General features: G+C 42.5%; 1 protein-coding gene and 1 long non-coding RNA gene across 2 annotated transcripts in view; both read right to left on the bottom strand.

Annotated features, from left to right (window-relative positions):
• Positions 1 to 5602: 5602 nt before the first annotated feature.
• On the bottom strand, positions 5603 to 8218 carry LOC149111131 (uncharacterized). The gene is made up of 3 exons (XM_089292385.1): positions 7371 to 8218; positions 6492 to 7255; positions 5603 to 6387 (listed from the first exon to the last, which is right to left on the bottom strand). The coding sequence occupies exons 1-3, from the start codon at positions 8216 to 8218 to the stop codon at positions 5603 to 5605; spliced, it is 2397 nt and encodes a 798-aa protein (XP_089148511.1).
• Positions 8219 to 12227: 4009 nt separating this feature from the next.
• Positions 12228 to 12500, bottom strand: part of LOC149111130 (uncharacterized) — a 912-nt gene continuing 639 nt past the window's right edge. Inside the window, exon 2 of the long non-coding RNA XR_016208038.1 lies at positions 12228 to 12317. This is a non-coding gene — a long non-coding RNA (uncharacterized LOC149111130). The remainder of the gene's footprint in view (positions 12318 to 12500) is intronic.

The following is a 12500-nucleotide window of genomic DNA, read 5'->3' as shown; positions in this document are numbered from 1 at the left end:
AGCCTACAAACAACATACCTCAAGCTCGCCTTCGTCTGCCATGTTTGGTAACATGCACGATGAATTGAGCTTGCAGGACAAATTTCAGCGTTCTATTATCGTGACACATCTCGGGACATCTTGACATCTCGACATCCCAACATCTCGACATCCTGACAACTCCACATCTCGATATCTCAAAATTTCAATAGCTCAACATTTGGACATTTCGACATCTTGACAAGTCGATAAGTTGCATGTCCCTTATGGGGCTCCGTAGATTGTTATTATTATTACACGCTTCTCGTCCATCGACACATGAAACGGCATCTCAGAGGACGGACCTAGCAAGTGCGCATACAACTGAGGCATCGATGTAGCGGGTACACCATTGGACTTGGAACTGCTTGGACTTTCCACTGGAACGGGATTAGGGTTTGCAGACATGCCACTGACTGGAGTTGAACTTGTCTTGAGGTGAAGACTGTCTGGACTTTCCATCGGCAGGGGAAGATGAGTAGAAGGCATGCCATCTGGAGTCAAATTTGAATTAAACTTTAAACAGTTTGGATATTCTGCTGGCAGAGTGTTAGAAGAGGAAATAGGGATAACAGGCACTCCATTAACTGGAGTCATCCTTGTCTTGGTAGCAACACCATCAACTGGGGTTGACTTTGTCTTAGTACTTGAACTGTTGAAACTTTCCACTCAAGGAACAGGGTCATTGACTGGAGTTGACTTTTTCTTGGCCATTAAACTATTTAAAGTTTCCACTGGTAGGGGATTCAAAGCAAAAACAGGATCCTTTAGTGGAGTTGAACCAGTCTTGACCTCATAGTTGGATTGTAAAGTCTCTTCAGTGACAACACCATCAGTAACGTGCAAAAGAATTCTAGCAGACAGCTTTCCGCTCTCATCTTCTTTGTCTTCATCTTCACTGTCACTGTCACTGTCACTATTGCTCTCTTTTCCCTCTTCGCTTTCTTCCCCCTGTTTCATTTCCAATGGGGCAGAAATTGCAACAGGCAAGGGAGCTGAGATTTAGTCTTGTTGTGAGCCATCCAGAGGAATACATCTAGATTCTGGTATGTTTTGGTCTTCAGGATCTTGAAGAACCACTTTCTTGACACGGGTGGAAACTGCGGCAGAAAAAGGGACACATGCTGATTTAGTCATGGTCTCTTGGTGTTGCAATCATCGGTTTGGGAAGGTGAGCTCAGCAATTGTTCCAAATCTACTTGTGGTTGTGCTCGACATACCGTTTCAGTTGCGATGATCTCATCCTTTGCTTCAGAGTTGTTCAGTAATGCTTGTAAAATTAATTGCACTGTTTCTTCTTCATTCTTATCATTGCTATCCAAATCGCCTCCTTTTACCAACAGCCTCACTGCAGAACTCGCATTATCTGTGTATGCACTACTAGGACTCAAACTATCTGGTCTCATGGCAGTTGGAATTTTATTGAAGAAAATATCAAAGGATTTTGCTTTCTCTTGCATCAGCATTTCCACCACCGCATCACATTCCATTTGAAACATAGATGATATATTATCCTTGCTGTGTTGAGCCTCACAGATCTTCAAATTTTCCACATGTCTTCATCGTTTGGATCTCATTTGGTATTTCCATGGTCAAAATTTCTGTTTATGTTTTTTCTCACCACAGCTTCCCTCTAGGGTGCAATAGTCCAATGCAGCCAAAGGCGGCTTTATCTCCCCTAGCTTTTTCTGACTAATCTCTGCCAGTCCTTGTTTGTACAGTTCATTTAGTGAATTGTCAGGCCGGCATTTCATCGCCAATGGGACTGCTGCTTTTAGTAGATACCACACAGTTGCAGCCATCATCTCCCTTGGTGCTTCTGTGTGACTGCTAAACTTCACTTATGCTTCAAAAATTCTGCAAATCATCATAATGCGGTGCAATTCAACTCCCCCTTGAAGGAAAATCTGCAAGTTGGCGTTGTAGAAGTGGTGCATGCCTGACACTTAGGCACAATGATGGGAAATGTTCCAGACAGTTGGTAAAGGTGGCCTTTGTTTTCATCTTGTGCTTGCGAGTCAACTGCAGCTGGCTCACCTCTACTTCGATTGTATCAGGCTTGTCCAATCGTGCGTTCCATACTTGATACCCGCACTTGCTCACCTTTGCCTTGTTCACTTGTATTGTCTTGAAGGCACGTTCAACCAGCCCGGTGCGTTTGATCCCATGAAAGATGACAAAAAACAGTATGCTGGCCACACTCGTGACATGGCAAACGTGCATGGTAAGACAATCTGGAAGTTGTGATAATTTAATAAAGATGGTCAATTTTAAGCTCGGTAATGAAATGTGAAGATGAATTAATCAACATGACACGAGCGTGGGACAAAGAAAAATTCTGAGTCCCCGACCAGAATCGAACCCATGACCTCCTGAACACCGGGCAGGCGCTTTATCCACTGGGCTACCAGAACTCATGGGGAGCAAGGCCATTTAACTGAGTTCATATATGACAGGTGTCCTGCATACTGTTAGGATCAACGCTGTCGAAGTCATTGTGAGTAGTGATAAGTTAATAATGGATGGATAGAGCGCCTGCCCAGTGTTTGGGGGGTCATGGGTTCGATTCCTGTCGGGGACTCAGAATTTTTCTTTGTCCCACGCTCTTGTCAGGTTGATTAATTCACCTTCACATTTCATTACCGAGCTTAAAATTCACCATCTTTATAAATAAACAATTCCACATACAAAGGTGACATTTTGTCACAGAACCTTTCTTTGTTGGTGTTATTGCTTGGCAGATGTCAAGATGTTTGTTGTTTCTTTCACGTTTACTACACAGAAATGGACAAACAAGATACCAAAACAAAAAAACTTGCTTTTACGCACTTTGGGACCCTGGAACATCAATACACGCCATTTTGCAGTCTCATTTGTTTCCATCTAGCCAAAAATGTAAAATTGATCGCAAACCCAGTATCTATGAATTCAGAACTAAACGAAAAAAGTTTCCATTAGAAAACGGATAAAATAATTATAAACCAACAAAAAACCAAAGACATCCGTGTCTGTAAAGTTATTTTGTTTGCAAATGAAATCTGAGACATTCCCAACTCAATGCCTAGCACGTGACCAAAATCTTCCCACTATCGGTAATAAAATTGTTCTTTGCAAACAAACCAAACGAAACTCTCTCCAAATATGACTACAACAGGGTTTAGTTTTTTATGGCTCACACTTTACATTGTAAAACTTAACTTTAGTCACATCATTAAACTTCCCAACATGTGTAATTAAAGTTGTATGCCTACAGTAATGTGACAATTTGTTGTTCTTCAGTACTGATGAAAATCAGAGACAGCAACCTCTTCTTTGGCTGTATTTGTTTCTAAAGGAAGGAAGGTGATTAGTTTGTTTAAAAATGTTCTACTTGTGTTTGATGTTATTCAGAATAATAGTAGCTTTTGTTCGTCGTCCAACACGGATCCCAAGTTTTCCTAATTGTCGCTAATTTAGAAGCTTTTAGAGTAAAATAATATAATTCCAACTTTTTGGAGAGCAAGATCACAAACTTTCTACCATGTTCCTTTTAGCTCTAGTGTGTTTTAGCATGCTAACTCGCACACTAAACGTGTTATGGTTAGCATGCTAATCAAAACAAAAGGTTTAGCGTGTTTGTATCAATCAGCTAACTCAAGAAAGACGGGACAACAGAAGTCCGGCAAGAAAACACAAGCACAGGCTTTATTTCAAGTGAAGTCCACATGGAACTGACGCCATCTAACATACGGGAACTAAATGACGTAACGATGTAACGATATGTCACGCAACATGTCACATCTCCCCCAATATAGAAAAAGCAAGTAAAAATGAAATATGAAATAAAATAAAATAAGAAAATAATGAGCCATGCAAATCTAGCATAATAAATGTTCATTGGCAAGTGTTCAATGTCTATAACCCCTTCAAAGTCCAATGATCATGGGCCTGGCCTTGTAGCCACACAGCAAGTTCTATTAAGTCTCTTTAGTATCCAAATGTCAATGTTCAATAATAGTGAACCATAACAAGTGTTCAACAAACTAATCAAACATGCGATGCTAAAGTTAGGTTCAGTGTTCAGTACTCAAGGTTCAGTAACTGAGGCCAAGAAGCATGACAGTCAAGTATTGTAATCTGCGAGATAGGATGGTCTTTTTACAATCTGTCCTGAGCGGGTCCTTGTTATCACACCACAGTCCGACTCAGCTATCTCTCGGTTGAGTTCAACAAGGGAAGTACCGGTATCCAGGGTGCTGCTTGACTCTCCTTGACAAGTTGAGTCACCGGTTGTGTCAGGAGTGTTTGAGACTTGTGGTGGTAAATTAGTAGTAACCTCAGGAGGCAGCTCATTGGTTCTCTTCAGATGAACTCTGTTTCGTCTGTAAGACGTCCCATCTCCTGTCTCCACTTCATATGACCTCTCATCGAGCCTTTCCATGACAACTCCCTTCTTCCACTCCTTTTTTCCCAGTACAAACGGCTTCATTCGCACAGTGTCACCCTCGCTCAGAGGGGGTAGATCTCAGGCGTTGGTGTTGTAATACCGGGCTTGCCTTTGCTGGACTTCCTTCAATTTCTCTCTCTCGTGAGCCGAGTTGAGTGTTCTTGGCTCCAACAGGGTGCTAGTTGTAGGCAGTAGAGTTCTTGTTCTTCTATTCATGAGCCTCTGGACTGGACTGCTTCCAATGCCTTGTGATGGGGTGTTGCGTTCAGCAAGGAGCCCCAAGTAGAAATCGTCTCCAGCTTTGGCAGTCTTGCGAAGCAGTCGTTTGGCAGATTTGACAGCTGCCTCTACCTTGCCATTGGCTTTGCTGTTGTAGGGGGATGTAACACTATGCTCAATGTCCCAGGTCTTTGTCATTCTCTTGAATTCTGCAGCTGTAAATTGAGCGCCATGTTCACTTACGAGCTGACATGGACTGCCATGTCTGGCAAAATGAGCCTTGAGTTTCTTCACCACAGTCTCAGCATCTACACGGTGCAGCTTGTCCAGTTCCCAATAGCCACTATAGTAATCCACTGTCACCAGGTAGTCTGTCTGGTTCAGGGAGAATAGATCAACAACTACTTTCTCCCACGGCCTCTGTGGCACTTCATGGGACATGAGGGTCTCTTTGCCATGCGAGATTTCAAACAGCCTACAGGGCTTGCAGGTTGAAATCCAGTGTCTGAGTTCAGAGTTCATGCCAGGCCAATACACACTTTCCCGTACCCTCCTGAGACAGCCTTCAACACCAGCATGGGATGCATGTATGTCTCTCTTTACTTCGGCCCTAAGTCCCTGGGGTACAACAAGGTGCTCACCTTTGAAAACGAGCCCATCATAAATGCTAAGCTCATCTCTCATGCTGTAGTAGGGGACCAGTTGGGAAGGAACGTTGGACTTGTCCTCAGGCCAGCCTTTCAGTATGGTGCTCTTCAGGGCTTGTAAGGTGTCGTCTTGTTCAGTCTCCACTCGAAACTTCTGTAACTTCCCTTGTCCAATGGGCAGGAATTGGACGGCATTGACAACTTCAAATTCATTGCAGGTTTCTTGGCCATCAGCTGGTAGGTATGATCGGCTCATCATGTCTGCCAAGTGCTGTGTGTGACCCGGAGAATACTACACTTCTATGTCATAGGCCAGACTTCTGAGCAACATGCCTTGTAGACGTTTTGGTGCCCTGTCAAGCAGTTTTTTGGTGATGGCTTCAAGTGGCTTGTGGTCCGATCTGACAACTACCCGGCGACCAAAGGCAAAGTAGTGCCACTTCTCCAGTGCAAAGACAATAGCAAGCATCTCCTTTTCTATGGTGGCATAACGGGTCTCAGGATCTGTAAGTGCTCTGCTAGCGTATGCCAGTGGTCGACCTTCTTGCATAAGTGCGGCACCAATTCCCAGGCTGCTGGCATCACACTGTATAACAAGCTCTTTGTCAGGACTGTAGTAGGCAAGGATTGGAGCCTGGGTGACTAGTTGCTTCACTTCATTGAAAGCTTTGTCTTCAGCATCGCCCCAGTACCATTCAACTTCCTTTTGTGTAAGTCTTCTGAGTGGTTCCATTACTTGGGAAAGCTTTGGAAGGAATTTTGCAAGATAATTAACAGTTCCGTTAAGTCTTTCAATGTCCTCCTTGGTCTTCGGTGTTTGCAGCTTTAGGATAGCTTCTACCTTACTTGGATCTGGTTTCAGACCCTCTGTAGTGAGTTGGTGCCCCATGAAATCCAGTTGTTTCACTCTCAGGGTCACTTTCTCCTTGTTGAGGCGGATGGATTTCTCTTCGCAGCGCTGGAAGAGTGATGTGAGGTTTCTGTCATGGTCGTGCGTGGCATCCTCAATGGTGTCTCCAACACCATAGATCAATATGTCATCAGCTATACAGGCAACACCCACCAGTCCTTCCAGGGCTTGATGGAGTCGTTTTTGGAGATCTCAGAGCTAACAGAGAGTCCAAAGGGAAGACGTCTCCACCTGTACCTCCCGAATGGGGTAGAGAAAGTGGTAAGCAGACTGGACTCTTCTTCCAAGGTACAGTGCCAATAACCATGACTCAGATCAACTTTGCTGAAAACTTTCGCCTTTGCAAGGTCAGGGAGGAAGTCATCCAGTACAGGAAGCTGGTAGTGTTCCCGCTTTAACGCGAGGTTAAGGGATCGTGGATCTATGCAGATCCGAAGACTTCCATCCTTTTTGGTTGCAATTGCCATCTGATTTACCCAGTCGGTGGGTTCATCTACGGGAGCGAGAACTCCTACCCCGACCAGTCTGTCAAGCTCCTGCTTAACCTGGTCTCGCAGCTCAACAGGCAGCCTTTTCGGTGGACAAAGTACCGGCTCTCCATCGGGCTTGATGGTCAGACGTACAGAGCCAGATAAGGTGCCAATGTCGCCATTGAATACATCAGGAAAAGCTTTGAAGACGTCTTGCTGGCCTTCAACTACTCCATTAACACTTTCAAACTTATCATAGTTGACTGTGATCAGCTTCATCTTTTCAGCTGCCTTGCGACTCAGCAGTGGGGTTAGTTCAGCTTCAACAACAACAAACTTCACCATGTACTTCTTGGAGGTTTTGGGGTTCTCTAGGAGGAGTTTACAGGTACCAAGTGCTTTCATTTGTGCTTTGTTCCACATTTCGAGGGAAATGTTGGATGGCTGAATTTCACTGTTGCCTATGCAATTTCTGGGAATGATGCTGACAGTAGCTCCACAGTCTATTTGCAGTTTGACTGGGCTGGAGTTAATGTTCATTTCACAATAGATTGGCTTATCCTTCCTAGATGCAACACCATTGACAAAAGCATTAAGGATCTTTACAGAGGCCACATCCGAGTCGGAGTCAGAGGAGTCACAGGCCTGATTCACTAGGTGCACCTTTCCTTTCGTCTTACAGACCAGAGCCCTTCCAGTGATTCATTTTCCCGCATGCATTGCACCGTTTACCCCATGCAGGACACAATTCTTTTTTCAGAACATGAGTCTGCAAGCAGAATTTGCACTTGAGCTTTCGTGACTGCGTGGTTTTCCTGTCAGATGATGGTTCAGGGGGGTCACTCCGTTTGCCATTCGCTCTATGTGATTGGTTTACCCAGTGGACTTCCTCAACTTTTTCACTCGCACCAATTGCCTGCAGTTGAGTTGTGGCACTTTCAGATGTGCGGCAAATATCAATACATCTTGTTAAATCCAGCTTTCGTTCTTGAAGGAGCCTTTTTCTGGCATCGTCATTTCTGATGCCGAGAACAATACGGTCTCGAAGAAGAGAATCAGTCATTCGAGGGCAAGTGCAAAAGTTACATGTTTCAGCCATGTTTCGTAGTGCGATCAGGTATGCATCGAAGCTTTTGCCGACTTCTTGATTTCTTTGGTTGAACTTGAAGCGTTCATACGTCTCGTTGACTTCACCCGTGAAGTACTCATCAAACTTGGCTATTATGGTGTCGACCTTTTCGGGGTCTTCACCGGTGTTGTACCGAAAGGCGTTGAAGATCTCCAATGCACCTTGACCGATGGTACAGAGAAAAAGGGCTTTTTGATATTGAGCATCTTGGCTGGTAATCTTCGCTACAACCGCGTAGTTAATCCAGGTTTGTTTCCATAATTTCCACTTTTTTGGCGAACAGTCCACAAGGTTGAGTGGAGCAGGAGGTTTTACATGTGGTAATGGCGGGCGATTCAGTTGAGCAGCGCTCAAGGTTTGTGCAGAAACGGCGTCAGCTTCAACTCCGGTTGCAGGCATGACTTGCAACGGTTCTGGGCAGATTCTCAACCGCTGCCACCATGTATCAATCAGCTAACTCAAGAAAGACGGGACAACAGAAGTCCGGCAAGAAAACACAAGCACAGGCTTTATTTCAAGTGAAGTCCACATGGAACTGACGCCATCTAACATACGGGAACTAAATGACGTAACGATGTAATGATATGTCACGCAACATGTCACAGTGTTAACATCTTCCAAACAAATCGTTGTCTGTCCTTCATTGTGTTACGAATTAAACATGTGCATAAAGCATGTCTTAGGACACACTAAGCGTGCTGTGTTAGTGTGTTGTGAGCATGCTATCACCTTTATCCCTGTTTTCCCATGGAGGGTCACATTTTCTGGAAGGCCATTCCAGGCATCATCAGGTGTAAATTTCCAGGGTTTGTACTTTAGCAACTGATATTTACAAAACAGACCGTGATGTTCATTTTCAGGATTAGATGAATAATTTGGGTAAGTTTTAACAACAACTTCCTTTTTATGTCTTTGAAGTTTTGACATTTTGACGCTGAAGGTAGATACAAACTTGCAGAAGTTATATTGCAGTAACTGTGCAGCTAAATGAATGTACCATTATGTACTCCGAAAATGATAAAGGAAAAAGAACAAACCTTCTTCATCCATCCAGGCCTTCTTGTGTACAGAAACCTGCATTCTCCTGGTTACCTCGATTTGTAGCTGACGAATGCCTTTGAATATTATCTTCGGTGGAAGTTTCTCACCATCCGCCTTTACTGCGAGGACAACCGTGAAACTCTGTTTATCACCTCTGCAGGATAAGATCGGCATTGTTCAGTTTCCAGTGAACTCCAGTGTTCTTGTGGCTGGCAACTCAAATTTCATTGGGGTTTCATCCATGTTCAGGATTTGGCTGGACTCGTGGCTGCATCGTTGTCTAGCTCTCAGCACGAAGCAATGGAATTCCACTACCTTGTCCTCCATGTCGGCTGGAAGGCGCTGAGCCAAAGTCGTCTTACTTCTCATGGAAATAGCATGGCGACATTTCCATTTTGTGTACCACCCAGGGGACGCCTTGAACTCTGGATCTGAGCTGAGTTCCTTTGCCTTTAGCCGAATCATCGTGCTGTTTACTGTGAGACCTGCAAATATAAAAACAATGCGATTAGCGATTAACAGTCAAAGGCCAACATAAACAACTTGTAGAAGTAATGTAAACAGTGCAGTTATTAATGTCATTTTAAGTGAACAAGTTTTACCTTGGCTTCTCTGATCGCTGAACCAGTCAACCAACTGCTGATCAACTTCTGGTTCTTTTGGCCAGTAGTGACCCATCGAGACACGTTTGGCAGTCATCTTTAACTCGCCGGAGAACAAGACATGCTGTTGGTTTCTCCATTTACGGACCATTGATTCCGATATGCCGTATTCGCAAGCAATTTCACAATTGTTGTTCATGGCTTCCGCTTCTGCTATGATCTTCAACTTAAAGTTTAGATCATGGGAATGACGACGAGTGCTTAACATAATTACTGAAAATTTACGGTACACTGAACGAATACTCAAAGATTAAGATGAGTTTTGCAACTGATGAATGAAAGATCTGTCAGATGAGTATTGTTTATAAACGTAAAAACAGATCAATTGGTATTCATAACTTAAAACACTGTTTCCTGAGAAGGATGACTTGAGTGAATTAAAAAGTGAGAGTTTTATGCTATTGTCCATGTGTGACTTTTTTGCTATTGTTTGTTAAGTGTGACTTCTTCGCTTATGTTAAGAATGAAAGCACCATAATTAGTAACTTTTGGAAGCAAATTGTTGTAAGTACCGCAAACGTGGTCAACAAAATTTCCTGTAATTCCGGTTGCGCCTTATAACAGGGTATTTAGGGGAAAGTTTCATTTTGCTTGTCACAATCGTCTTCAAAAGTTTAGGGTGCGTCTTATAACCGAGTGCGTCTTATAAGTGAACAAATATGGTAGATTGGATTTGGTGGTGATCATTCAGAATTGACCAACTGAACGATGGGTGAACATTACATTCCTTGATGTCGACGTCAGTTTGTTTCTTTTTTGTTTGTTTATTGGAGAAATTCGCTTTGCAGCTGTCAAAAAGTAAGGAGAAGTTTGGAATTTTTCGCAGGAAGGTCACCTCAACTTTTTTGGACACTTTGCGGCTAAGAGTAAATTTGAAAAGGCTGTTAAGTGATACCATGTCAGGACACAATTTTAATTCTTTTTTTTTGGCTCTGACACTGCAATGATGAAAAGTTTTTTGTCGTTTTTTCAAAAAAATTGATACAAGTGTAGCGAGCTAATGGGCTTTTTAAAAACATAGTAGATCAAAGAGTGTATCATACCTTCAGATTTACTAGCGGGTGCCATTTTGTCCTTGTGAGCTCCGGCTTTATCTGGGGGTTTTGTGATTTCTGTAGTCATGATAATGTAAGATATAAATTGTTATTCCAACACATTTTCAAGACAATGTAAACAACATGAACTCCTTATTTGTATCGTTTGACATAGGTAAGTACTGGGATGTTAATCTAAAATAACGCCAGATGTAGCAACTGCTGTTTTTTGCCACTTTTAATAAGGTATCAGTTTACCTGTTGACCATAGTTAGAAATAGCCGGTGTTTATACTAGTGCTTGTAGAGAAAACCTCGACAACCTAATACATGCATTTCCTGAAAGCTTTATGTATTTGTAGAAACCAATATTGAACTAAACATTTTTGAAAAAGAAAACATGCAATACATATCAAGGGAAAAAGCGAAATTTAAGGCTACTTGCCTTTAAATTACGTTCGTTTCCCCACATAAGCTGGTTATTGGAGCAACACAATTAACATTTATTGAAATGTTTCCTGATAAATAGTGTGTGATTTTATTGCTTCTTATTTTTTTCCTACAGTTTGATACTGAAAAGTGTTTACGCATCCTTCCATAATGCAGGCCGTAACTTTAAAAGCAGGAGCAAATTTCAGAAAAGTCCAACACCCTTCTGGAAAGCGGGAGGTATCGTAGAACATTCATACGGATTTTCAGCCCAATCGGTCAACCGATGTTTGTAAACAAACTTAAAATGTTCACCCTTTACTAGAATTTTGTTTTATCTGGGAAAAAGACGGAAAACCATTTCCCAGCTTGATACGTTCGGGTGTTAATAATCCCCAGTAAATGATGTATTCACAGACATCGTGTAATTACCATTTACGACTAGTCACGATGACAATCTAAAACCGGCAGACGTTAGTAATTTTGCAGGAACCATGCCAAAAACTGGAAAACGAGCGCTGGGAAAATCGGTATCGGAGCAGAGAGATTCTTGCTCTCGTTCTCTTCGTTGACCGTTTCTCCTTGCTACAATGGAAGCCCTCATTGCTTGAAGCACGACTCCGAGTATTTGTTCTTCGATGAACGGTTAATGCTTCTTCTTCTATATCCAATTATTGCTCCGTTTTCGGGCTTCATGACGGATGAAAATTGGTATGCGTTTTTCTTGTACTATTTGAAGCCACTACAAAGAGAAACATAGAAAGGTCAAAGTGATTTTCTGGCAAAACTGATGCACCTGAAGGAGATTTTCTGTAATATCTCACATGCCGAAATGCTACGCGTGATGTCAAGCAGTGAACAAAATTAACATTAGTTCGCAACGTATGCCTGAAACCTGTCAACGCATAATTAGCGATAACATAATTAGAGAATAATATTTCCGCCTCGTTTTATTTCCACATTAGTCTCCTAGACACACAGTACTGACCACTGCCTTTTGAGTCGAGTAGTGCCATAAAGTTCCGGTAGTAGCGACCCTTGCTATTTTGGGGATTTATTAGAAGCCACAAAGTTTTGACGAGTTAGTTTCAGGGATAGTTACTTTCGGGAGGTAGTTACTATCCAAACTTTATGGTATGCGAATTAACGGCTGCATCGTAACAGTCTCTTCCCAAAGTAACATGTCCCAAGGAAACATGGACCCCCATACTCTTAATTAAAACAATTCATTGACTTCACTTACGCTTCGCACTTGTCTCTTCAGCAGCTTGTGTCCATTTCAATACTTTATCCTCGACCTTGTCCATTTCTTTTATGTAATCATCACTCCCTTCTATAGAATTGAACAAAGTTTCATTAGGCTGGAAACTGATGATTTGCTCAGTTCTGATTTGGTAAAAAAAAGTATTGAGAATTATTTTCAAGCTGGGAAAAGGATATAATCCACATGCTTGCTTCTCATGCTTCCAAATGTAGCTAAGTCTCCCCCGCTTTGTACAAATTAATGCTCTTACCA

Source organism: Orbicella faveolata, unplaced genomic scaffold, assembly GCF_042242905.1.
Source record: "Orbicella faveolata isolate gen_17 unplaced genomic scaffold, um_ofav_v1 contig_24, whole genome shotgun sequence".
NCBI lineage: Eukaryota > Metazoa > Cnidaria > Anthozoa > Scleractinia > Merulinidae > Orbicella > Orbicella faveolata.
This window is presented reverse-complemented; position numbering and strand designations above follow the sequence as displayed.